The sequence below is a fragment of the Lepus europaeus genome, chromosome 11, assembly GCF_033115175.1.
Source record: "Lepus europaeus isolate LE1 chromosome 11, mLepTim1.pri, whole genome shotgun sequence".
NCBI lineage: Eukaryota > Metazoa > Chordata > Mammalia > Lagomorpha > Leporidae > Lepus > Lepus europaeus.
The window spans coordinates 107,388,684-107,415,539 of NC_084837.1; the positions used below are offsets into that span (position 1 = coordinate 107,388,684).

At 46.1% G+C, this 26,856-nt stretch overlaps 1 protein-coding gene across 2 annotated transcripts in view; it reads left to right on the top strand.

Moving 5' to 3' along the window:
• ADAMTSL3 (ADAMTS like 3) overlaps window positions 1–26,856 on the top strand; it is a 390,931-nt gene that overhangs the window by 355,066 nt on the left and 9,009 nt on the right. For both annotated transcript variants that reach the window (XM_062206333.1, XM_062206332.1), the window contains exons 24-27: window positions 9,214–9,396; window positions 12,790–12,906; window positions 17,822–18,005; window positions 21,659–21,863. In XM_062206333.1, coding sequence (XP_062062317.1) covers window positions 9,214–9,396; window positions 12,790–12,906; window positions 17,822–18,005; window positions 21,659–21,863 — 689 coding nt within the window. The remainder of the gene's footprint in view (window positions 1–9,213; window positions 9,397–12,789; window positions 12,907–17,821; window positions 18,006–21,658; window positions 21,864–26,856) is intronic.

Below are 26,856 nucleotides of genomic sequence, written 5' to 3' on the forward strand. Positions count from 1 at the left end.
GTAGTTTGTAGGGCAGGGATGGGGACAGATTGTGTAGGGCCACATAAGCCACCATTAGCACAGTGGGAGTGAAACCACTGGAGGCTTCTTAGCAGAGTGATATGATCTCAGTGACATTCTAGAAGAAGTGCTCTGGCTACTGTGTTTAGAATACACAGTAGGAAATCAAAGAGTGAAAGGAGAGCGAGGGGCCAGTGCCGCAGCTCACTAGGCTAATCCTCCGCCTGTGGCGCCAGCACCCCAGGTTCTAGTCCCAGTCAGGGCGCCAGATTCTGTCCCAGTTGCTCCTCTTCCTGTCCAGCTCTCTGCTGTGGCCCAGGAGTGCAGTGGAGGATGGCCCAAGTGCTTGGGCCCTGCACCCGCATGGGAGACCAGGAGAAGCACCTGGCCCCTGGCTTCGGATCAGCGTGGTGCGCCAGCCGCAGCGGCCATTGGAGGGTGAACCAATGGAAAAGGAAGACCTTTCTCTCTGTCTCTCTCTCTCACTGTCCACTCTGCCTGTCAAAAAAAAAAAAAAAAAAAAAAAAAAAAAAAGGAAAGTGAGGATGAAATCAGGGAGCCCATGGGAACACTTTGCAAAGTCCAGACAAGCAGAGCCACCTGGAAACACTGTGACCTTAACTCCACCCCTCCCTCCAGCTCCTCCCACCAACCTCGACTGCCATTCACGGGGAAATGCCCCAAGAGTAGCGCCTTGGTCTGTTTCTGTTGCTGTAACAGAACTGGGTAACTGGCAGTGACTGGAAATGCATCAGCTCTTGCCTCTGGGGGCTGAGGAGCCCAAGCTCACAGGGCTGGAGTCTTGAAAGGGGCTTCTTGCTACTCCACCCCATGGTGGAAGGGAAGAGAGATGGAAAGAGGGAGCGAGGGGGCGCCAGCTCATCCCTTACAGCAAGCTCACGCCTGTGACAATGACATCAACCCATGGTGCCTGACCGCGGAGCTGAAGCACCCCAGACTCAGCCTCCGTTTTTGTTTTCTACCTGTATTTCCTCCCTTGTTGATCTCTTCCAAGCGTAAGACTTCCAATGTGCCATTTACATGCAGGCAACTCCCCCATTTGTATTTCCAGCCCAGACCTCTCCCCTACACTCTTGATTAATATGCCCCAGTGCCTGCTCACAGATTCCTAGTTGGTGCTTCAAATCTAACATGTCCGAAACTGAACTCATGTGTTTCACTCCCAGCCTGGCTTCTCTCCTAGTGGCCACCATCTTGCTGAATGGCAATGCTATTGTCTACTTTGCCCGATCTGAAAATCTCAGCGTCATTTTTGACTTGCACTTTTCTTTCACATTGTCTCCTTGCCTCCCCGCCTTGATCAGATCATGTCTGCTCCACCTTCAAAAGTATCTCCAGAATCTGGGGCAGGCATTGTGGCCAGAGGCTGGTAGTCCATATTGGAACACCAGTTGGAGTCCTGGCTGCTCTGCTTCTGATCCAGCTCCCTGCTAATGCTCCTGGGAAGACAGCAGAAGACGGCCCAAGTATTTGGGTCGCTGCCACCCATGTGGGAGACCCAGATAACCTCTGGGCTCTGGCTTCCCCAGCTGTTGTGGACATTTGGGAAGGGAACCATAGGATGAAAGGTCACTCTCCCTCTCCCTTTCTCTGTCACTCTGCCTTTTAGAGAGAGAGAGAGAGAGAGAGAGAGAGAGAGGTTTTTTTTTTTTTAATTTATTTTACAGGTAGAGTCATAGACAGTGAGAGAGAGAGGCGAAGAGAAATGTCTTCCTTCCATTGATTCACCCCCTACATGGCCGCTACAGCCGGCGCTGCGCCTATCCAAAGCCAGGAGCCAGGAGCTTCCTCCTGGTCTCCCATGCGGGTGCAGGGCCCAAGCACTTGGGCCATCCTCCACTGCCTTCCTGGGCCACAGCAGAGGGCTGGACTGGAAGAGGAGCAACCGGGACTAGAACACAGCACCCATATGGGATGCTGGCACAGCAGGTGGAGGATTAACCAAGTGAGCCACAGCACTGGCCCCCAACTCTGCCTTTCAAATAAATAAATCATTTGTCCTATGTATGTATATATATACACACACAAGATGTAATCATTTCTCACAACCTCTACTCCTACTACACTGATCCAAATCACCATCACCTCTGGGCTGGATTATTATAACAGTCTCTTTGCTTGCCCTCTACAATCTGTGTTCTCAACACAGAAATCAAAGCAATCCTTTAAACAGCTAAGCTGGATCATGTCGGACCTCAAAATCATCAGAGCCTTAGGGTGAACCGGAAGACTCTCCCTGCCCTGAGCCCTCCCTCCCCACCTGCCTCTTCTCTGACCTTGTGCCCTGCCGCCCTGTCCCTGCTCATCCTTGCTGTTTCACATTCCCCCAAAATAAGAGGAATGTGCCCTGGACTCCAGACTGGTAAAGCTTATGGGCCCACTTCTCAGAATAATGTTTTCAAAGGCATAAAAGAAACATGCTGTATTATCGAGAAAACCAGTTGTAATAAAATTACAGATAGCAAAATGTTAATAAACCACATGTGAGGTCTAATAATATGTGCACTTCATTCCTAATGTCTCTAACTCAAGGCCTATAGAACTGAGTTCTATAATGGTCATAACCTTGAAATGATGATGACATGAAAGATATTTTGCTAGAATGTGATATGCAAATATCTGTGATTTATATTAGTCACGAAGTGGAAGATTCTGCTACTTTGGTTTGTTGTTTACATTCATAACTGGTGGAGGTGCTAAATTTCAAGTGCGGTCACAGAGCCCTGAATTCCACCCGTGGCTCCACAGAAGGTTCATGGTCGCCATATTGAAAAACCCTGCTTCATGGCCAGAGCATGTCCGGTGCGCCCTCTTGAAACACCGTCTTCTGAGGAGTGCACGTGGCTTGTTGAGCCTGGCTGAAGGCCTGCACCAAAGCTCCTTCCCATTGGGAACGGACGGCACTGTTGGAACCAACAGCACTGTTGGTCACATGCTTCTTAGCTTGGAGGAGTAACGAATAAGTCAACAAATCTGATAAGGCTTAGGGTCTCTCACTGTCAACGACTTGACGACTTGACAAAAACAAACTCGTGCATTTGAGCTGATTGAGGGAGGTAAGTCTGAACTACTAAAGATCTCTAACTTGTAAAATGTTTCCAAACCTATTTTTTGCTTTAAAAAATGTTCAGCACAGATGGCCAAGTAACATGTAAAGAAATGCTCAGTATCACTAGCCGAGAGGAAGGTCAAAGCCACAGCGGGAAGCCATTTCACTCCAGTTAGAATGGCTGTCACCAAAAAGACAAAAATGCTAGAGATGATGGACCTTTATACACTGTGGGTGGGAATGCAAATTCATACAGCTCAGGAAACTAAAATAGATCTAGGAGATGACCCAGCTACCCCGCTTCTGGGTATATATCCACAGGAAACGAAATAAGCATTTCAAAGAGATGCGGCAGCCCCGTGTTCAATGTGGCACCGTTACAATGGCCACGATGTGGAATCAACCTAGGTATCCATGAGTGGCTGAATGAACACAGGAAATGGGGGACATATACACAATGGCAGGTTATGAAATCATAAAAAATTACTGAGACCCTGACGTTAGCAGCAAAATGGATGAAACAGCAGATCACTGTGTTAAGTGAAATAAGCCACACATAGAAAGACAAATGCCACATGTTCTGTCTCACATGTGAGGTACATTAAAGTCAACCTGAACTCGAAATAATGATTGCTAGAGGCTGGGAAGGGGGAGGGAATTGGGGAGAGAGGAAGTTTCAATAAAGGGTACCAAAGCACAGTCATGTAGAAGTAATAAGTGACAGTATTCCACAGCACAGTGCAACAGCTAGAGTTTACAGTAACGTGATACGTATCACATAAAGAACTGAGAGAGCTGGCAGGCTCCACATATAAAGAAAAAACAAGGACTTGAACATGCGGATTGCCTGATTTGGTCAGTTTATGGCGTACGCACATGTGTTGAAATATCACACTCTACCTCATCACATTGCTGATGTCATGACAATCGAAATTTTAAAAAATAATAATTAATTTTTAGAAATGTTCAGTCACATAAGCAACAAGTGCTTAGTCATTCTCTTACCTGACTATCCTCAGATAGGAAATAACAATTGCAATTTTTTACTTTTAAAAATTTTTTCAATGCATTTTTTAAATTCACATATGTGTATGTTTGGAGGCCAGTAAAGTGGTTGAAGGAATATCTGAAATGATTTGCACTTTTCTCCAAATGTATGAGTATTTAAGAAAGTCTTTTTCGAAACGATCTTAGATTCCAAAATAATAATGTCTAAATTTATAAGGATTTTACCACACAGCCAGTGTTTTATTATCTTCCCTGTTTGGAAGAGGATATTGGCATGAATAAATACAAAATAAAAATACAAGTTATGTTGATGTATCTTTGGTGCAGCATACACTGCTCCTCTAGGAAATGAATCCCCTGGTTCATTCCTTCTTGTGTCAGCACAGAGTCACGTTCTAATCTGCCAGCCACTGTGCCTGCTCATGATCTACTGGGGAGACCTGAGACCACTGCAATAATAATGCCCTAAACAGAGTTATGGGAGCTGGCGCCGCAACTCAACAGGCTAATCCTCCACCTGTGGCACTGGCACACCGGGTTCTAGTCCCGGTCGGGGTGCTGGATTCTGTCCTGGTTGCTCCTCTTCCAGGCCAGCTCTCTGCTGTGGCCCGGAAGTGCAGTGGAGGATGGCCCAAGTCCTTGGGCCCTGCACCCCATGGGAGACCAGGAGAAGCACCTGGCTCCTGCCATCAGATCAGCACGGTGTGCCAGCCACAGCGCACTGGCCTCAGTGGCCATTGGAGGGTGAACCAACGGCAAAAGAAGACCTTTCTCTCTGTCTCTCTCTCTCACTGTCCACTCTGCCTGTCAAAAAAAAAAAAAAAGAGTTATGGGGTGATTCTGGGGCACAGGTAGAATGCCACTTAGAATCCCTGCGCCCTCTGTTGCAGTGCCTGGGTTCAGGCCCTGCCCCCATTTCCAATTACAGCTTCCAGCTAACGTGTGCCCTGGGAGGCAGCATGAGATGGCTCAAGTGCTGCCACTCATGTGGGAGAATTCTTGGCTCCTGGCTTTGGCCTAGTCTAGTCTCAGCTGTTGAAGCCATTTGGGGAATGAGCCAGCAGATGGAAGATCTCTCTCTCTCTCTCTCTCACTCTCTCTCTCCCTCTCCCTCTTTTATTGCTTTGCAAATAAATACATAATTTTAAAAGACTTTTAGGAGCAGATATTTGGCCAGGTGGCTAAGTTGCCCGCATCCCGTATCAGTACCTTTTCCGAGTTCTAGCTCCCTCTGCTTACAATCCAGCTTCCTGCTAGCACAGTTTCTGGGAGGCAGCAGATGACAGATCAAGTGCTTGGGTCCCTGCCTCCCACAGCAGAGATCCAAATGGAGTTCTGGGCCCCTGGTTCTGGCCTGACCCAGCCCTGGCTGTTGCAAACATTTGGGGAGTGAGCCAGCAGATGGAAGGTCTCTAGCTGTCTCTGCGTGTCTCTGTCTCTCTGTCATTCAAATTAAATGAAATTTTTAAAAAAGAGTTCTATAAAAGGATAGATCAATGGATGGAAAAATGGATCTTTCTCACACATATCTGAGAACCGAGAAGGCTCCCAAGAGATACTTAATGTAAAGTTTCCTGAATCATTCTTTTCATCACTGAACAACAGGAATTGATGAGAGCTTTAGAAAATTAGAAATAGGGAGGTGTGCTTTGCTCTTCCCAGTGTTATCATTCGAGATGATAATGAAGTGTGTGAGAGAGATGTCCGTCAACATGGCGCTGGAAGCAGGTGTGTTGGCCAGGACCCGAGAGGCTGGGAGGAATGTCTGCTTCTTATAGCACTGAAGTAGAAATCCGAGGTGATGTAACAAAAATGACATTTAGCTATCACGCAATAGGCGTGTGAAGAACATCACTGTATCCCAAAAATACATTGTAGATGGAAACTATGTAGCGTCCCCAGTGAGGTCTAGAGAGGTGAGATGCCGACAGAAACAAACTGAGATGCAGAAATGAAAATAAATCTATAGAATGCTTAAAAAGGACGTTCATAGAAGTAAAATCATATCAGAAGCAGAAAATAAGATGCATTATATAAAATTAGTCAACTCGAGGCAGGCTTAAGGATTGCTTGCAGAATGCCTTGGGAAAAGAACAGAGTGCTAACAACAGTCAGACACAGGGTGATGGACATGATAGTCACAGGGTGAGACTGGTGCTCCTGAGCAAAAGAATGGATCGAGAGGAACCAACACAACCTTGCAGAAGAAGGAAGGAAAGAAAAGAAAGAATGCTTTAGTGAGTGAAAACACTGTAGTTTGTAGAATATTCCATGCAAATTGTACAAGATGCAACACTCACCCAACCAGATTGAGGAGAATTTTTTGAAAATTTCAGATTATAGAAAGAATCCTATAAATATCTAAAATAAAAATCAAATAAATGACAATAAGAAATAATGTTATTCAAAAGAGAATAAAAAATAGACTTGTTCAGAATTCTTCAAAACATTAAATACTGCATAACCTGGATGGCAGTGTATGTTGAATATACACAGAAAAAGTTATAATGTTCCTATCTTGTGTCCAGCTAAGCTGAACTTCTTGGTGAAGAGAAGAGAAAAAGTCTGTATATGTTCAAGAATTCATAATCTGTCCTGTTCACTGACCAATCTTTGTGGGGATAAATACTCCAAGATGCTACACTGTCGACTAAGAAACGAATTCTAGTTAGGACCTCATGAAGACCTGGCAGCATAAAAGAAATGATGAGAAAACATTAAAATAATTTAAAGACAGAATGTAGTCTAAGATTTTTTAACAGTTTAGAAGAGATAACAAAACTCAGATATCGTTAAAAGAAGGTATGTAATGAAAAAAATAATAGAAATGTGAAATTGTCTGGATTTCAAATCCCATATTTTATCAGGAAAAAGGTGGTAGACAGATGTTGCAAGAGCTGTTTCTCATTTTCCTCATCCTATGTGGGTTAGGGAACAAAAAGATACACTTTTATGCATAAATTAAGAATCAGATTTGGGGGGGTATTATTAACTTATAAAACATTGGAAATAGATGAATCAGGTAATGTATTTAACCAAGCACCCATGAAAAGTCTCACTACCTTATTCTCCAACGTCTCTCCCACATCGGCACTCCCTGTTCCTCCTCGTAGGTATCTTTCCTGCTTCTCCGGTCTACCCGAGGTGTGGCTGCCAAGCTCGAGTGGCATCTGGTGTTTGTCTTCATTGTGAGCCTTTGTCTCCCTGTATTGCAGTCAGTGTTCTCCTTCCACAGCCCTGAAGAATTGAGCTCACCGTTATGTCTTTAGGGTCAGCATAGTTTCACACATAGTAAGCACCCCCTAAATGTTTTTAAAGTTATTTACTTATGAGAGAGAGAGAGAGAGAGAGAGATTGAACTCTCATGTGCTTATTCACCCCACAAATGCTTGCACACTGCTGTAGCTGGGGCTGAAGTCAGGAGCCGGGAATTCAGTCCAGGTTTCCCACCTGGGTGACAGGAGCCCCATCACGTGAGCCGCAGGGCTGCCTCCCAGGGTCTGCACTATCAGGAAGCTGGGATTCAGAACTGGAGTTGAGGCTGCAGCACAGGTGTGAGAATCTTAACTGGCGTCTTCACCACTAGATCAAATGCCTGCACCCATGTGCACTTTTTAAATGAGTGACACAATGGCGATAGTTGCATTGCAAAACCTAAGACAGGAGGTGGCCAAAGCTGTAAAAAGAAAATTAATAGCTTTAAAATGAGCAAATTGAACTAAATATTCGACTAAAGACTTAGAAATTTTCTTGTAAGTTAGGAATAGGAAGACATTTCTTTGACAAGAAAGCCATGAAAAAACAGAAGAAAATGTCATGTTTAAGGAACAAACATTAGTGATATTACCATTAAAGTTGAAAAGAGGACAAATATGCCTACTGTGTTAAGTCACTGGGGCTGCTATGACAAATATACCATAGACCGGGTGATTTATGCACAACAGAAATCTGCTTCTTACAGATCTGGAGGCCAGGAAGTAGAAGACTAAGTCACTAGCATATTTGGGGTCTGGTGAGGGCCTGTGTCTTCTCAAAGATGAGGATCATCTATCTTCTCACTTGTGCTTACATGGTATGAGAGAGAAGAGAACTCTCTGGGAACTCTTGATAAGGGCAGGAAGGCTTCACCCTTGCGATCTAGTCATATTCCAAAAGCCCCATGTCCAAACACTATTGCATTGGGGATTAAGCTTAAATATGAATTTTGGGGGGAATACAATATTCAGTCTATAATAGCTACTATAGATGTTATTATTCAGCATTGTTCAAGAGGCACTGACAAATACAGCAAGAAAAGAAAAAGAAATCAGAGATACAAATATTGGAAAATTATCACTGTATGAAAATGTTACAATTGCTCACCCTAAAAAGCGAGAGAATCAATTGAATAGTGATTCAAAATGATAGAATTCAGGATTATGACTGGGTACAAGATAAATACACAAATGGTTATAGCTTTCTTAAGTGTTAATACTAAACAACTACAAAAAATATTTTCTAAATCTTAATACAGCTCCCTCCAAAAAATTCCTATAAGCTCATAAGGAATAAATTTATTGAGAAATGTGTAATATCTACTTATGCCATGGTTAAGAAAGATCCTGTACCAAACTGCACACATGTGACTCGTAACACCAGTATTTAATAGCTGGGTAACTTAGGAAGTCTTACCCTCTCTGGGTGATATGTATTTGTAGAAGAAAAACTAAAAAGTTCTATGCATGTGATCAGCACCTCTCTGGCTATTTAGGGCCTCCGTCGTTTTCATAATAAAATTTAAATTAATCATTCAGTGACCTTTCTCTTGCTGCTGTAACAAATTACCACAACTTGGAGGCTTCAAACAACACTCATTTATTCTCTCACTTCTCAATACAGAGCATCCCAACTATCTTTGGCTCCCATTCCCTAACATATAAGCATAAACCAATCAAGGGCTCAGTAGACCCAAGCCATTAAACACTATCCTGCACCTGCCATGGAGGAGCTCTCAAAGCAGACATAGCCATTTTCCCTATACTATGTGATGAAACGCATTTGCTGACTGTGGTCAAAATACTCAATGGTATTTTGCATGGTGCTGTGGCCCTGTTCTTAAAGGAATTGCTTTTGTCATATTTGTTCTTGTTCCCAAGGTGCCCCCCCGCCTAATATAACTTGGTTGAAGAGAGGAGGATCTCTGAGTGACAATGTTTCCTTGCTTTTCAATGGATCCCTGTTGTTGCAGAACGTTTCCCTCGAAAATGAAGGAACCTACGTCTGCACAGCCACCAATGCTCTTGGAAAGGCAGTGGCAACGTCTGTGCTCCACTTGCTGGGTGAGTGTCTCCCTCGTTGGCTCCTCCTGGAATATGTACAAAGCACAGCCCAGTTGCGTTGACTCCGGACTCAGAGAGTGAACAAGATGGATTGTATTTGGCTTTACCCCTTGCTGCCGGAGTGCATGAGACTAAACTGTAACACCCTATCTCACCAGTTCTTCTCTTAGAAGTTTCTCTTAGAAGCTACACTGGGGTTCAGTGTAGGTATATTTCTGCCCACAAGCAAGACCTTTCTTGTTCTGGCTCCCTGACTGCTTACTGCCTGACCCTGGTTTTAAGCTGGCCCTGAGCTCTGCGTTAGTCAAGATGGTTTTCTGCATGATGACCCAGCATACACGTGTGCATGTGCACACACACACACACACACATGCTGCTCTTCCCTCATAGAAGTGTCCAGGCCTTCTACTCTCCCAGGAAGAGAGAGAGAAGATTTCTCTTATTACCACAAGCCACCCCACCCCTGCGTCCCATGGGAACAACTGAATTCCTGCTTTCTGTGTGAATCCTTCTCGGATTTTGTTTGGCCTCTCTTTCCTCTGGTCTCGCTGCTGGGACCTGATTAAGTCCTGGCATATGTTCTTCTCCAATTGTCTCCTCTTTTAAATGTTTTATTTGAGAGGCAGAGTGATATAGACAGATAGACACAGAGAGGTCCTCCGTCTGCTGGTTCACTCCCCAGATGTGCACAACAGCAATAGCTAGGCCACGGGTGAAGCCAGGAGCCAGGTACTCAATTTGGGACTTTCTGACAGGTGGCAGGGACCCAAGTACTTGGGCCATCACTGTCTGCCTCCTAGGATGCACATTGGCAGGAAGCTGGAGTCAGAAGCAGAGCTGGGACTCAAAGCCATGTGCTCCAATATGGGATGCAAGCAACCCAAGTGGCGTCTTAACTGCTGTGCCAAGTGCACATCCCGTTTCCAATTTTATTCCTGTTTCTCCGACTGAATTTTAGATTCCCTTAAAGGTAGGGAGCACACCTAATGTTTCTTTTGCAGTCCTGAGGAAATAACATGGTCTGAGGCGTGCAGTCGGTGTGTAGCAAATGCTATTCTATTGAGTTCTAAAATGCCTAGCAGTAGAGTCAGTGTTGTGATTGGAGGTCATTGCAGTGTGGCCTCTCGCACAAGACAATAAGCTGATCTCTCCTGCTTCCTTGGGTCAGTATTCTAGAACCTGTCAAGTTCTCATCACCAAAATGAGCTTGAAGTTGCTGGCGTTTTCAGACTCAATAAATAACACCGCTTTTTCCCACCAGAATTCGGAATCAATTGAGAGTTAATCATGGACGTTTCTAAGATGGACAACAGAGGGCACTTCTTCTTCGCCCCTTGTTCACCCAGCACCAAATGGAGGTTCAGGGTTTCATGAATGAATGAGTCGTGGTGTAACTTGTGTCTGATTCTAGAAACCACTGCTGAACCAAGAGGCTCAGGATGTCAAAGAGCTTGCTCCGTGGTTTTCTTTGATGGCAGTCAGAGGAGCTGGGAGACTTAAAGAAACGGGAGGTGGTCCTGCAAGGAGTTAGAATAGCTTGCCTGCACAGGGCGCTTTGCTGCGCATGAGTTCTTTTGAAATTCACGGTAACGCCATGCTGTCGGCAGTATTTCTTAGTCTCTTGCGTTTATGAAGAAACTTGAGGCTGACAGAGAGATTGAGACCTAGAGCCCAAATTGGTGGTCTTCCCTTTCAGAGTTCTTCATATTACCTGGGCTCTCAATGCTGGTCAGACAGGCAGTGCTGTATCTCCACATGGCTCTTCCCAAAAAGTCTCCTTGACTTCTCAAAGCTTGGAACAGGGGCGAGCACTGTGGTACAGCTGGTTAAGTTTGCACGTCTGATGCCAACACGCCAAGCTAGAATGCTGGTTCGAGACCTGGCTGATCCACTTCTGATCTAGCTTCTTGCTCATGCACCTAGGAGGCAGCAGAGAATGGCTCAATATTTGGGCCCCTGCCACCTACGTGGGAGTCTTAGATGGAGTTTCCGTCTGCTGGCTTTGGCCTGGCCCAGCTCCTGCTGTTGCAGCCATTCGGGAAATGAACCAGTGGATAAAAGGAATCTCTTTGCTTCTCAGTCACTCACTGTCACTCTGCCTTTCAAATAATAAACAAGTGTTATCTTTGGTTTATTTATTTATTTGAAAGGCACAGTGACAGTGAGTGAAGGACAGAGTGAGAGCGAGAGCAAGAGAGAGAGAGAGAGGGAGAGGGAGGGAATCTTCCCTCTGCTTCCCAAATGGCTGCAGTGACTGGGGCTGGGCCAAGCTGAAGCCAGGAGCTGTATCCAGTTCTCCCATGTGGATGACAAGGACCCAAGTACTTGATCCGTGTTCTGCTGCTTTCCCAGGTGCATTAGCAAGGAATTGGTTCAGAAGAGGAGCAGCCGGGACATGAACAGGTGCTCATGTGGGATGCTGACTTGGCAGACTGCAGCTTAACCCACGGTGCCACAACACCAGCCCCAGTAAATAAATATCTTCTTTTTTTTCTAATATTGGAACAGAACAATTTCAACAGACTCTGTCCAAACTGGCCTGATTCTTCGGTGTCATCTCCATGTTCCCTGAGAAGGCCGAGTCCTGGCTCCTGCCCATCTCATGCCTGTTCTGCCCTGCACACCTCTTCTCCTGGAAGTGCCCCAGGCCATGCAGTCCAGGGCTGTGGTGCTTGGCTGGGAGACAGCCCAGCTCTCCTTCCTCATCGTTCTGCTCTCAGCTCAAGTACCACAGCATTCTCTGAGCGTGCACTCCTCGCCAGGCAGGCCCCTGTGGGCCATGCCTGCTCCCCAGGACTCTTGAGGGGAGGGGTCCCCTCCAAGCAGCCTGCTTCCTCCAGGCCTTGTGGGGATTCTGGTGAATGAGTTAGGCCATCAGCCCTGAACACGTGCAGGAATGCCATCTGTTCTCAACAATGAAAAACTCTAACTCCTTGAAACATCTCACCCATGCAGCCCTATGTGAATCTGAGCTTCTAGGAACAGAGCATCCTATTTCCTACTAACTTTCTCTGATAATAACCAGTCTGGGACAAGAACTGGGTAATTTGGGGGCCAGCACCTTGGCTTATGGTTTATGTGGGATGACTGACGCATCACAGCTGAGAGCCAATTTGAAACCTGGCTGCTCCGCTTCCAATCCAGCTCCTTGTTAATGTATCTGGGAAGGTAGTGGAGGAGTTGCTGCACCCATGTGGGAGCTGGAGAGGGAGTTCTGGCTTCAGCCTGGCCCAGACCTACCTGTTGTAACCACTGGGGAGTGAACCAGACGATGGAAGATCTCTCACCCCACTCCCCATTACTCTGCCTTTCAAATAAATCAATAAATCTTTGGAAAAGAAACAACTGGATAATTTCTGATTGGTAAAAAGTGTTTACTTTTTCCCTTTCTAGAACGAAGATGGCCAGGCAGTAAAACTGTATTTCCTAAGGGACATAAAAAGCGTGTTCCACAGACGCCCTACCCTGGAACCAACAGCAGTGTGCCAACAGGAGAACCCCTATCTCAAGGTCTGCGATTTTGACTTTTATGGGATTTGCTGGTGTGAAGAAATGATTCCATTTAAAGGCCTTGCATGGTTGTCACTACGCACTATGTGAAATGATTCAGGCCTCTGGCCAGCTTTTTTCCTGCTCCTCAGTCTTTGGGGGTTCAACTTATTTCTTCCATAATGAATTTTTTTAGAAAAATCTCCTGAGGAAGCTTACGGAGCTCAAATCTCAAATGTGCATCATTATTTGTGATAATGTGGATATTGATTTTACCAGCCTGCTAAATATTGATAGAGAGGAGATTTGTTAAGAGTTTTTCACTTGATTCATTCAGTTTTCTCTTCCACATTTTTTCGTCATACATGCCTCTTTGTTATACATCAGTGCTTGCTCAAGAGATTCCAATCAACATATCCCGAGCTTGCAGTATCTTTTGGCCAAGGGAGCAAGGGAGAATTAGAAATGCTAGAAGCCGTGACTGATGATCTCAGCTCTTTGTAGCTCAAAATGTACAAATCACAGGACACATGGAAGCTACTGTTAAAGCACACATTTCACTCTCTCCGTTGTACAGGAAAAACAGTAGCTATGCCATTTCAACCTCTGAAGTCTTGAGCAATGTCTCTCATTTGCAGACTATACCTTTGCAGGTAGGGATTCTGGGCAATGTAGTCTCCAAGCTCTGAAAATGAAAGATGCCCCAAGTCCTAGGGCATGAGTGCACACTTTGGAATATGCCAACTTTCAATGGAGGCTTGGTTAACATTTCAAAGAGATGCTTCTGTTAATTAACAAATATTGATTGAGTGACACTCAAGTGCCCTGCCCTTGTGTTGAGCAAGACAGTGGTTACGGACTTGGCATTCCAATAGGATAAGATACAAAGGAAGAATGAAATGAAAAATGATGCTGACCTGCTAATCAACAGCCATTCCACTTGTGACATCGTTATCTAGGGGTGTTTGTATAACATATTTTTCTCCTCTGTTAGATGTACTACTAGCATTGTTGGCACTTACAGTTATCCATCCATTCAACAGCCAACAAATGTTTGCCCACTACTTATTCTTCCAAGGGCTGGGTGTACAGAAATGACCAAGTTCAAGAGAAGCTCACAGTCTATAGGGGAAGGCAGCTATGGAAACACATATTTTGAAGCAGTGTGGGATGACCAAAGTACAGTGGAAGGAGCGAAGAAGGGGACCTATCTCTTTTTGGAGAAGTCATCTAAGTTTTCACATTAAAGTATGGTGTTTGTTACGGGAAAAGGAATAAAGACATTTTCAGTCAACTAAACCAGGACATTCAAAAGAACTCCCCTAGATCGATTCAGGAAAATAGTTGGATACTCGTGAGGCCAGAGTTGCTGGTGAAAGTGAAGCCTTTGGAATAGTGAAGGTCATTACAACTTCCTGCATTGTTCCACCTTCACACACACACACACACACACACAAATATATGCATACACACAAGTGCACACTATGGAATATGCCAACCTTCCATGGATCCTTAGCTTAGTGTTTCCAAGAGACTCATTTATAAATTCAACCAACGTTGGTTGAGTGACGCACGGGCCATGTCCTGTCCTACCTCTGTTCAACAAGGCCTTTGTTTATGGACTTGGTGCTCCAGTAGGACAGACGGATGAGAGGCAGATAATGAAACTGATACATACAAGACGTTTCTCTGTGCTGAGTGCGGTGAAGGAAAAGACCCAGGCTGATGATGTGCACAGTGAACAGGGGTGGCCACTTGGGTGAGGATAGCAAGGGTGGGCCTGGGAAAGAGACGGCATTGAGCCCAGACACAAAGGGTGAGCAGGAGCCATCCATGCAGAAGGTGCAGGCATGGAGAGTTGCTGGAAACTGAATTGTTCACCATTTTGAGGATCAAGGTAGACTCAGGAGTTTAATCCAAAAGCTTGGGAGGCCATTGAGGAGTCTTGTTTGGGACTGATATGTGATCTGCTATTCAAATGCATTTGTGTCAAAAATTACCAATCATAAAACAAAATAATTGTCAAATTATCTTGTCATCAGAAATTTTAAATGACTGATTTATTTACTTGAAAGGTAGAGTGCGAGAGAGAGAGAGGGAGAGAGAGAAAATCTTCCATCCACTGGTTCATTCCCCAAATGGCTGCAATGGCTGGGGATGGGCCAAGCCAGAGCCAGGAACCTGGAGTTTCATCCAGATCTCCCACATGGGTGCAGGGGCTCAAGCATTTGGGCCATCTTCTGCTGCTTTCCCAGGCACATTAGCAAGAAGCTGTATCAGAAGAAAAGCAGCTCGGACTTGAACTGGCACATATGTGGAATGCAGGCGCCACAGCTGGTAGTTTTACCTGCTATACCGCAGTGCCAACCCCAGATTTCATCAAAATTTAGATCTGTCCATGAAAGACATCATTTAAAATAAGAATGGATAAGCCACAGACTGGGAAACCTATTGACAGGACATAGGAGTATGTCTGATGAAGAACTATCTAAAACTATACTATCCAGAATGTATGAAGAACTCCTCCTGCAAGTTAGCAGTGAACACATACACACACACTCACACATACACACACACTCACACATACACACACTCACACACACTCACATACACCTACACACTCACATACACACACTCACACACACACACTCACACTCACACGGTGGCCAAAAGACTCTAGAGTCAGACACTTCACAGAAGAAGATATACAGATAACATCAGGGAAATGGAAGTTAAACCACAATGAGATACAAGTTCCTACCTACCACAGTCGCTGAGAACAGAGAGCTGACAATGCCACGTTTTGGCAACAATGGGAAGCAAATGAAACCATCTTACATTGCTCAGTGTGTAAAATGGTAAAGCCACTTTGGAAAAGGGACACTTTCTAATAAAGCTATGCATAACCTACCCTTGACCCAGCAATTCTGCTCATGGCTGTTTGCCCAAGAGCAATGAAAACGTGCTCACCAAAAGCTTTGGTTCAAGAATGTTCAGCCTTATTCCTAACAGCCCTCAGCAGGACAATAGATGTTTAAATGGTGATAGACCTACACAATTAGTCCATAAAAGAGAATGGACTACTGATGTGCAGAACGTTGTGGAAGGATCTCAGTAACATCACACTAAGCAAAAGGAGCCAAATACAAGAGTACACGTGGCATGAAGTCCAAGAACAGATAATATGGCTGTGCACTGAAAGAAAAGAGCAGATGATTGTGTGGGAGGGGAGGGGCGTTGTCTGGAAAGAGAAAATAGGAAATTTGGGGAGGTGACGAAAGCGTGTACCTTGCTTCGGATTATGGTTGCATAAATGCACACGACTGTGTGATTCATAGCACTGCACACCAGAGACCTAAGTGTTTTATTTATTCGGTATGATGTATGCCTCAATTTAAAAGGACAACCTTTTTTTAAAGATGTTGTTTATTTGTTTGAAAGTATTGCAGGGAGAGAGGGAGAGGGGAAGGGAGAGGGGGAGAGAGAGAGAGAGAGACAGAGACAGAGTTTCCATCTGTTGGTTCACTCTCCAGATGGCTGCAAAGACCAAGGCTGGACCAAGCTGAAGCCAGGAGCCAGGGGCTTCATCTGGGTCTCCCACGTGGGTCCAGGGGTCCAAACACTTGAGCCATCTTATGCTGCTACCCCAGGCCATTAGCAGGGAACTCAATTGGAAGTGGAGCAGCTGGGACTCAAACTGGTGCCCATATGGGAGGCCAGTGTCACAGGCAGCGACTTTACCCACTAGACCACAACGCCGGCCCCCAAAAGATGTCTTTTTAAAGAAATGCACATGTACCCTGCCTTGAACTACCAGATGTCATGAAATGTGGGCTAATAGAGACTTGGAGTCAGACACACTTCAGCCCCCATCCATCTCACAGGTGATAGACCTCGGGCGAGTTACTTAGCTCCGTTCCATTTTCACCTCTGTAAAATAAATATAAAAACATGACTTCATGAGATGACCAGTGAAAAATTAATCATAAAATATCTAACCCAGCACTTGTCACCTGGGAGGTTCTCAACAGACTTAGCTATTCTTTAAAGAAACTATTTTAAAATAAACTGTTATCCTGAGGGTCTGGCTAAAACTGCATTTTACAGTTCTGCTTTGCAAATGATGCCATGTGCAATTCAAGACACAAATTCAAAAATCAGAAGGAAAACCTGAAAAACAATAAGTTGAAGAAATCCCCCTGCTATGTGCGAGGGCCTGTGGACACAGCTGGTAGCTATCATTATTACAGGAAAATCTGGTGCTTTCTGTGATCACACACAAATCTGTCATCATCGTGCCCCGCCTCATCTCTTCCCGAGTGTCAGCAGGGAAGGAGAGGGACGGTGTGCAATGGGGACTGGGATTTTACAAAGCTGTGCCAGGGTTGCCTTCCCTACGGGAATGCCCCCTCTCTCCCTTTCCAGCTGCCTCTGTGAAAAAGCTCTGTAGTTTGCGGACTACTCTGAAGTTTAGAGGAAGAATTAGTGGAAAAGTAAGAATGGAATTCAAGTGCCTCTTTAACCTCACGGCTTAATCCCTGCTCCCTCTCCTCCTCCTAATCCATCGCTCATTTCTCGGCCTGGCTGAACCCCTTGGAGAGGACACTCCCTCTCTTCCTGTTGGCCCTGGGTGGATAGTTCTAAAGGGGCAGCCTGCAGCCAGGGCCTGTTCCCCTCTCTCTGGATTCTTGTTTTGGCAGGTCCAGCTGGCTTACCATAACCCCTCTCCCAGGCTGTGGTCCAAGGACCCCATTTTGGCTGCCCTTCCTCCAATAAGTCAGTTGAGTGGGAAATAAGATTTAAAGGACCCCCCTTGCGCTGGGAGACGGCAAGCAGATTGCCAGAAAGCAGCTCCGGAGGTCTTCGGCCGTGTCACCGCCAGCCCAACACCATTCCTCATTTGGGGTGCTCCTGACATTTCATTTCCTCTCCACAGAGCCCTTCTGGGAGGCTGGTAACTGGTCCCCTTGTTCTGCCACCTGTGGCCACCTGGGAGTTCGCGTTCAGAGACCTCGGTGTGTGATGGCCGCCGGGCAGGAAGTGAGCGAGGTCCGCTGTGGTCACCTCCAGAAGCCGCAGGGTGGGTTTCAGCCCTGTAACATCCGGGACTGCCCCGCCAGGTACGTGGCATTGCTCTTGCTTTCTCATCAGGACCAAGCCTTGCTTGTGTTGAAAGGTGCAGTGGTTTGCGTTGCTCGGTAGCTAGATTGATTTAGCACTTACTCCATCCCCAGGCGGTCTGCCAAGGGCTTTACCTGGATCTCTTCCCATCTGCCTATGAGGTACAGGATACTGCTTTCCTGTTTTATAAATGAGAAGACTCTCCCAGGCCACACAGTCACGAGGGCCAGAATCTCAATCGAGAGGCTCTGCTTTCAGAACCTTTGCTTTGGATCACAACCCCAGTCTGCCTCCTGCACTCACAGAGCTGTGGGTTCCCTAAGCTCCTGGTGAGGTGGATTTCGCAGGCCTTCCTAGGAGATGACGCAATGGGCCAGAATCACCAGACTCACAACTTGAAACAGGGTTCTCACGACACCACCTCTGGAGGTAAAACCATTCATAACCCTTCTAAGTAATCAATGATACAAACCAGTAACCAAAAACAGCTCCCACATCAAACTCACCATCTCCCACCAACCCTGACCCATCCCCAGAATTCCAGATCTTAATAACCTGCACCGTGGAGCCCCCCTTCCTTTCCCTCCACCCACTCCTGTTAATTCCCACTGTGGCCAGCCTCATTTCTCATGGGGTCTACTCCAGGGGCCTCCCACTCCCCATCTCCCTCCCTAGAGCACTTTGTCCACCCCCTAATGGTAACCAGCTTTAAAATGAATTCGCCATCATTCTCCTCGGCTTTTTTTATGACTACCCTTTGTTCTCCCAACAAAGGCTGACCTAGGCCAGCACCACGGCTGTGACTATCTTGTGTACCTCTTTATCCCCAGTGTCCAAAACGGGTGCCTAACACACAGTAGACACTCAATGACTGCTTGTTCCTATTCATCTGAATTCACCTCAACACACTTGCAGGGAAACTTTCCCTGACCTTAGCCCTCCAAAGAAGAGGCCCCTGATAATATTTTTTATATATTTCCTCATCATTCTTTATAGCTCTTACTACGCTCGGTCTTGCTCTCCCAATAGACTGTAAATTTTAGGAGATAATTCCATGGCGATTTTGTCTGTGATCTATTTTTAGCACTTAACACAATGTCTGCCCCAACATAACTTCTCCATAAATGTTTGTGAAACAGAGGGCTGATGAAGAGTAGAGACTCCAGCAGACTCCATCAACTGACACCACGAGGCTAATCCTCCGCCTGCGGCGCCGGCACACCAGGTTCTAGTCCCAGTTGGGGCGCCGGTTCTGTCCTGGTTGCCCCTCTTCCAGTCCAGCTCTCTGCTGTGGCCCGGGAGTGCAGTGGAGGATGGCCCAAGTGCTTGAGCCCTGCACCCACATGGGAGACCAGGAGAAGCACCTGGCTCCTGGCTTCGGATCAGTGCAGCGCCGGCCGTAGCAGCCATTTGGGGGGTGAACCAACGGAAGGAAGACCTTTCTCTCTGCCTCTCTCTCTCTCTCTCTCACTGCCTAACTCTGCCTGTCAAAAAAAAAAAAAAAAGGCCGGCGCCGTGGCTCAACAGGCTAATCCTCCGCCTTGCGGCACCGGCACACCAGGTTCTAGTCCCGGTCGGGGCACCGATCCTGTCCCGGTTGCCCCTCTTCCAGGCCAGCTCTCTGCTGTGGCCAGGGAGTGCAGTGGAGGATAGCCCAAGTGTTTGGGCTCTGCACCCCATGGGAGACCAGGATAAGCACCTGGCTCCTGCCATCGGAACAGTGCGGTGCGCCGGCCGCAGCACGCTACCGCGGCGGCCATTGGAGGGTGAACCAACGGCAAAAGGAAGACCTTTCTCTCTGTCTCTCTCTCTCACTGTCCACTCCGCCTGTCAAAAATAAAAAAAAAATAAATAAATAAATAAATAAAAATAAAAAAAAAATAAAAAAAAAAGCTATTTACTCAGAATGAATCTCCGAGGCAGATGCTGCCTCCAACCCCATTTTACAGATGAGAAAATAGAGGCATGCTTAAGGTTGTACAGCTCCATGCCCACTCCAGGCCCAATGGCCTATGCCTGGAGGAGAGCGGGGGCAGGGGCACACTGTAAACAGAATAGTTGCCTACAGGCATGTTCTGAGAAGGGCTGTCAGCACGGCTGGCACCCTACCAGCCACGTCTTCTAGGACCCCTTGTAATTCTTCAAAGGAAAACTTCATGCTGAGAATTGTGCCACTAAGTAAGGGCACTTGATCCAACAAAGCTGCTTCGTGGCAATTCTTGATTTTCAGCAAGTGGAGAGCATCCACAGGGGGGCACTCCTCAGCACCTTGGTTTATTAAATGTTCTCAAGTCTTCGCACACCCCTAGAACAGAGCCGTGAGCTGCCCTACCTAGATGAGACCATGGAGGGTGTCTAACCCAAGATGCCTGTACACCAACTGTCCTTAATGTTTCTGTGCCATAGCCCCCTCTGGTAGTCTACAGACACCTGTGGCTGCTCTCTCAGAATGAAATTTTTCCAGATGTAAAACAAAATACATCCAATTACAAAGACATCAATTACATGGAAATGCAGTAATTGAGATATCTTAAAATGTGCAATATAGTAAAATATTTGCACCGTTGTGCTGTGATGTGGAAATACCTATTACAACAACATCACATGTATTACAAATATCGCTGTCGTTTGTGGTCTGTGTTTTTATAATTCCAGGAAATGCTAAATTTCAGACAGAGCTTAGCGGCAATTGAAAAGTGATTACGTTCCCGTTCAGGCACAAGACCCCCTTGAATGACCATGGGCCTCACCCTAGAAGCCCCTGCCCTGCAATAGCCCAGCAGAAGCCCAAACCTCTTCAATAAAAAAGCACTCAGTCAACAGGCTAATCTTCCGCCTTGCGGCGCCGGCACACCGGGTTCTAGTCCCGGTCAGGGCTCCGGATTCTATACCGGTTGCCCTTCTTCCAGGCCAGCTCTCTGCTGTGGCCAGGGAGTGCAGTGGAGGATGGCCCAGGTCCTTGGGCCCTGCACCCGCATGGGAGACCAGGAGAAGCACCTGGCTCCTGCCATCGGATCAGTACGATGCGCCGGCCACAGCGCACTGGCCGCAGCGGCCACTGGCAAAGGAAAACCTTTCTCTCTGTCATCTGGCTCCAAGTTCAGTCTCTTGTGATCACTAACCCTTGGACTTTAGGGTCAGATCCGTCACTTCTGATCCCAGCTCTATTAGCTATGTCATCATAGTGGATTTAACTCCACGGACATCTGTTTCTTCCCTCTGAAAAGGAGAACCACGTGAGAGTTACATAAGATAACACGTAGGGTCTCGTACAGCAGACAGCACATAGATGTTCTAGGAATATTTCTCCCCTTCGGTTTCAGTGATTTGAAATTTGCCTTTGAGAAATTTCCACCTAGTGTTGCCTTACGTTACCTTCTAGAGCCACACGAGTGACAGTTCCCCATAAGCCTAAAGACAGCTCTAATTCAAAACCCCCATATCAGTGTCTCCGCGTAGTGACCCTGCTGCGCCCCTGAGTGAAAGAAAATCAAGTCAGGAGAGGAGTGAGCTGTGCGGTTGCCCACTGCCGACAGGGACACGTGGTAGCCCTCACGCAGCGTGGCATGGGGATCAGCTTTTTGTCCGCCGAGACCGCCTGCGAGGGCCGGCACACCAGTCCTTACTGAGCACCTATACTTTTTGCTCCTAGGTGGTTCACGAGTGAGTGGTCGGAGTGCTCTGTGTCCTGCGGGGAAGGATTCCACAGTCGGCAAGTGACGTGCAAGAGGACACGAGCCAATGGGACCGTGCAGGTGGTGTCTCCAAGAGCATGCGCCTCTAAAGACCTGCCTCTCGGAAGGAAGCCGTGTTCTGGTCACCCGTGTGTCCAGTGGGTCGCTGATCCAGGGAGCCAGGTAAAGCGAACAAGTCCAGCGTGTTGACAGTACTATCGATAACCATCTCTGTGTTTCTAATCACAGTAATATATATACATATATATTTAATTTTAAGGAGAACATCTGATTGGGCTCTAAATTGAATATGCATCTCTGGCCTCCAGATTTAGATTTGGAAATCATAGTACCTCTGTCTTCTGGTACAAAAACCCAGCCAAATTTGGAGCCTTTGGGCGTAGTGGTACAATAACTGAGCTCTAAGATAGATCAGATATGTTAAAAAAAAAAAAAAAAAAAAAAAAGGCCGGCGCCGTGGCTTAACAGGCTAATCCTCCACCTTGCAGCACCGGCACACCGGGTTCTAGTCCCGGTTGGGGCACCGGATTCTATCCCGGTGGCCCCTCTTCCAGGCCAGCTCTCTGCTATGGCCCGGGAGGGCAGTGGAGGATGGCCCAAGTGCTTGGGCCCTGCACCCGCATGGGAGACCAGGAGAAGCGCCTGGCTCCTGGCTTCGGATCAGCGAGATGCGCCGGCTGCAGCGGCCATTGGGTGGTGAACCAACGGCAAAAAGGAAGACCTTTCTCTCTTTCTCTCTCTCTCACTATCCACTCTGCCTGTTAAAAAAAAAAAAGAAAGAAAAAGAAAAGATAGATCAGATTAGGGCAGTAGGAATGAGAGCAACCTTCAGGTAACAGAGGAAAGGAAAACATTAGTGATGTCTGCACGGAGGACTCAGAACCATATCCTGAATGTCACCTTTAATGACGTGATAGTAAAAATACTAGGAAAAATTAGTTGCATATGTAGGAACCCCCAAAGAAAATATAACGCATCATAGACACACATAAAGGAAAAGTGAGACAAATAAAAGGCCTATGATACTTTTATGGGAAATCTCAATACCATGAACATATTAACTAAATCTGTAATACACTTATAATTAAAATCATAGTAGAACTTGTTTTTATAGAATTTCAGATAATCCCTGTGTTCACATGGGAGAATAAATAAGGACCACAAATTTTTGGAAAACAAATTATTGGGGATGTAGAGAGATTATCCTCATCCTATGTCAAACCATGGTACAAAGCCACGGTGAGTAAAATAGTGGGTATAATTCACATAGGAATAGACATGGGTTATGGGGTACAATTCTAGTACAGAAGCACATTACGTGGGCTTACAGGCAGTTAATCATAGGAGAAAGAATGGCTTTGGAAAATAAAGGTTAAAATACTATGAAATGTTTTTCATAAAAATTAAAGAAGGCCTAAATAAATGGAAAGATATCCCCATTCATGAATTGGAAGATTTACTATTGAAAAAAAAAAAAAAACTCCCCAAATTTATCCACAGGTTCACTGCAATCCCTATCAAAATCCCAGCTGGCTTATTTACAGAAATGAACAAGCTAGGTCTAAAATTCATATGAAACTTCAAGAAACGTGGTAGCCAAAACAATCTTGAAAAAGACAAAGATACAGGATCCAGACTTTCTGATTTCAAAACACACTGCAAAGCTGCGGTAATCAAGGCAGCGTGGTACTGGCATGGGTTGGACACACAGATCAATAGTACAGAATTGAGTCTAGAAATAAGCCTGGGTGTCGAAGTCAGCTGACTTCCTATCAGGCTGACAAGGCCATCCAATGAATAAAGAATGGTGCAGGGGTGGCACTGTGGCGCAGCAGGTTAAAGCCCAAACCTGCAGCACCAGCATCCCACATGGGCGCCAGTTTGAGTCCCAGCTGCTCCTCTTCCCATCCAGCTCTCTGCGATGGCCTGGGAAAGCAGTAGAGGATGGCCTAGGTCCTTGGGTCCCTGCACCCATGTGGGAGATCTAGAAGCTCCTGGCTCCTGGCTTCAGATCAGCTCAGCTCTGGCCGTTGAGGTCATTTGGGGAGTGAACCAGCGGAATGCAAGACCTCTCTCTCTGGCTCTACCTCTCTCTATATCTTTGTCTTTCAAAAAAATAAATAATTCTTTAAAAAAAGAATGGTATCTATCTACAAATTAATTACACAGAACCTCTCCCTCTACTTTATATTGCATGTAGAAAATGAACTCAAAGTGGATCAAAGACCTAGATTTAAGGCTTAAAACTCCTGGAAGAAAAGATTGATCAACATCTTCGTGACTCAGGTTAGGAAATGGCTTATTTTATTTTAAAAAAGGATTTATTTATTTGAAAGCCAGAGTAACAGAGAGAGAGGAAGAGAGAGACAGACACACACATACACACACACGCACACAGAAAGAGGAAGAGAGAGGGAGAGAGAGAGAGATGCTCCATATGCCGGTTCACTTCTCCAATGCTCACAACAGCTGGGGCCAGGCCAGGCCAAAGCCAGGAGCTGGGAACTCCATCAGGGTCTCCCACGTGAAGGTAGGGTCCATGTATATGAGTCATTATCTCTGCCACCTCCCAGGTGCACTAGTAGGAAGCTGGATCAGAAGCAGAGGTGAGATTCAGTCCATGCAGGCATCCCAAGTAGGAGCTTAACCCACTGTGTCCCAACACCCACCCCTAGGAAATGATTTCTTACACAAACATCAAAAACATAAGTAAAAATAACAGCGAAGATGGACAAATCAGTCTACATCACAATTTAAAACTTTTGGATTACAAAGGCCATTATCAAGAAAGTAAACAGACAACCCACAGAACAGGAGAAAATATTTAGAAATCACATCTCTGAAAATGAATCTGCACCTAAAATATATTTTTAAAAACCACAACTCCATAATACACAAATAACAACTGAAATATAAACAAAAGTTCTGAATAGATAGTTCTTAATTAAAGATATACAAATGGCCATTGATGGCCAGCACTGTGGCTCACTTGGTTAATCCTCTGCCTGTGGTGCCGGCATCCCATATAGGCACCGGTTCTAGTCCCAGTTGCTCCTCTTCCAGTCCAGCTCTCTGCTGTGGCCCGGGAGTGCAGTGGAGGATGGCCCAAGTGCTTGGGCCCTGCACCCGCATGGGAGACCAGGAAAAGCACCTGGCTCCTGGCTTTGGATCAGCATAGCTCTGGCTGTGGCAGCCATTTGGGGGGGTGAACCAACCGAAGAAAGACCTTTCTCTCTGTCTCTCTCTCTCTCACTATCTAACTCTCTGTCTGTCAAATAAATAAATAATTAACAAAAACAAATGGCCAATGAGCACATGGAAAAATGCCCTCCGTGGGGCTGACAGTGTGGCTCAGCAGGTTAAGCCCTGTATGTGAGGCCGGCATCCCATATGAGCGCTGGTTTGAGTCCTGGCTGCTCCACTTCCAATTCAGCTCCCTGCTAATGCTCCTGGGAAAGCAACAGAGAATGGCCCAAGTGCTTGGCCCCTGTCACCCATGTGGTAAACCTGGATGGAGTTCCAGGCTCTTGGCTTCAGCCTGCCCTGGCCATTGTGGCCATTTGGGGAATGAAGCAACAGATGGAAGATTCTCTCTCTCTCTCTCTCTCTCTCTCTCTCTCTCTCTCTCTCTCTCCTTCTCTCTCTGTAACTCTGCCTTTCGAATAAGTCAATCTTTTAAAAAAAAAAATACCCATCCTTAGTTATTAGTCATTAGGGAAATTGCAAATCAAAACCATAATGAGATACTGCCTCATATTGTTATTCAAAAAGAGAGATGGAAGCCAGCGACAGCAACGCAGCTCAATAGGCTAATCCTCCACCTGTGGCGCTGGCACACCGGGTTCTAGTCCCGGGTTCTAGTGCTGGTCGGGGCACCGGATTCTATCCCAGTTGCCCCTCTTCCAGGCCAGCTCTCTGCTGTGGCCCGGGAAGGCAGTGGAGGATGGCCCAGGTCCTTGGGCCCTGCACCCGCATGGGAGACCAGGAGAAGCACCTGGCTCCTGGCTTCAGATCAGCACAGTGTGTCGGCCGCAGCACGCCACCACGGCGGCCATTGGAGGGTGAACCAATGGCAAAAGGAAGACCTTTCTCTCTGTCTCTCTCTCTCACTGTCCACTCTGCCTGTCAAAAAAATAAAAAATAAAAAAAAGAGAGAGAGAGATGGAAACAAATATTGGTAAGGATATGAAGAAATTGGAGCCTATACATATTGTTAGTGAGATATAAAATGTGGAAAACAGCCCGGTAACTCCTAAAATGGTCAGTGTGGAGCTAGTATATGGCCCAGCAATTCCACTGCTGAGGAATGGAACCTACACAAATAACCAACCCAAATCCTAAGAGCCCATGATAACCAAAAAGAGGAAACAAGTGGTAAGTAAACCGTGGCGTGTTCACATCATGGAATATTGTTCAGCCATTAAAAGGGAGAAGTACTGACACATGCCACAACATGGGTGAATCTGAAGACATTCGTCAGTCATGGAAGACACACCCAAAGGACCACACACTGGATGACACGATTTAGAGGAACTGTGCAGACCAGGTCAATCTGTGGGGATTCAAAGTAGAACAGTGATTATCTAGGTCTCGGGGAGAGGTGATGGGAGGAATTAGGGGTGATTTCTAAAGGGTAGTAGTGCTTCTTTGGAGGGACGTGATAAAAGTTATACAACTCTAGGGGCCGGCGTTATGGTGGGTAAAGCCGCCACCTGCAGTGCCAGCATCCCATATGGACGCTGGGTCAAGTCCCGGCTGCTCCACTTCCGACCCAGCTCCCTGCTAATGCACCTGGGAAAGCAGCAGAAGATGGCCCAAGTGCTTGGGCCTTTACCATCTATGTGGGAGAACCAGATGAAGCTCCTGGCTCCTGACTTCAGCTAGGCCCAGCCCCAGCTATCACAGCCATCTGGGGGCTGAACCAGCAGCTGGAAGATCTCTCTCTCTCTCTGTGTGTCTCTCCCTCTCTCTCTCTGTAACTCTGCCTTTCAAATAAATAAATAAATCTTTATAAATCTTTTTTAAAAAGAAGTTATATGACTCTAAAACCTATTAAATTGTTTGCATTAAATGGTGAATTATATGGTGTGTAAGTGATATCTGAAGCTGTTATCCAAAGATAAAATATAGTATGAGAGGAATTAACTAATGTTAA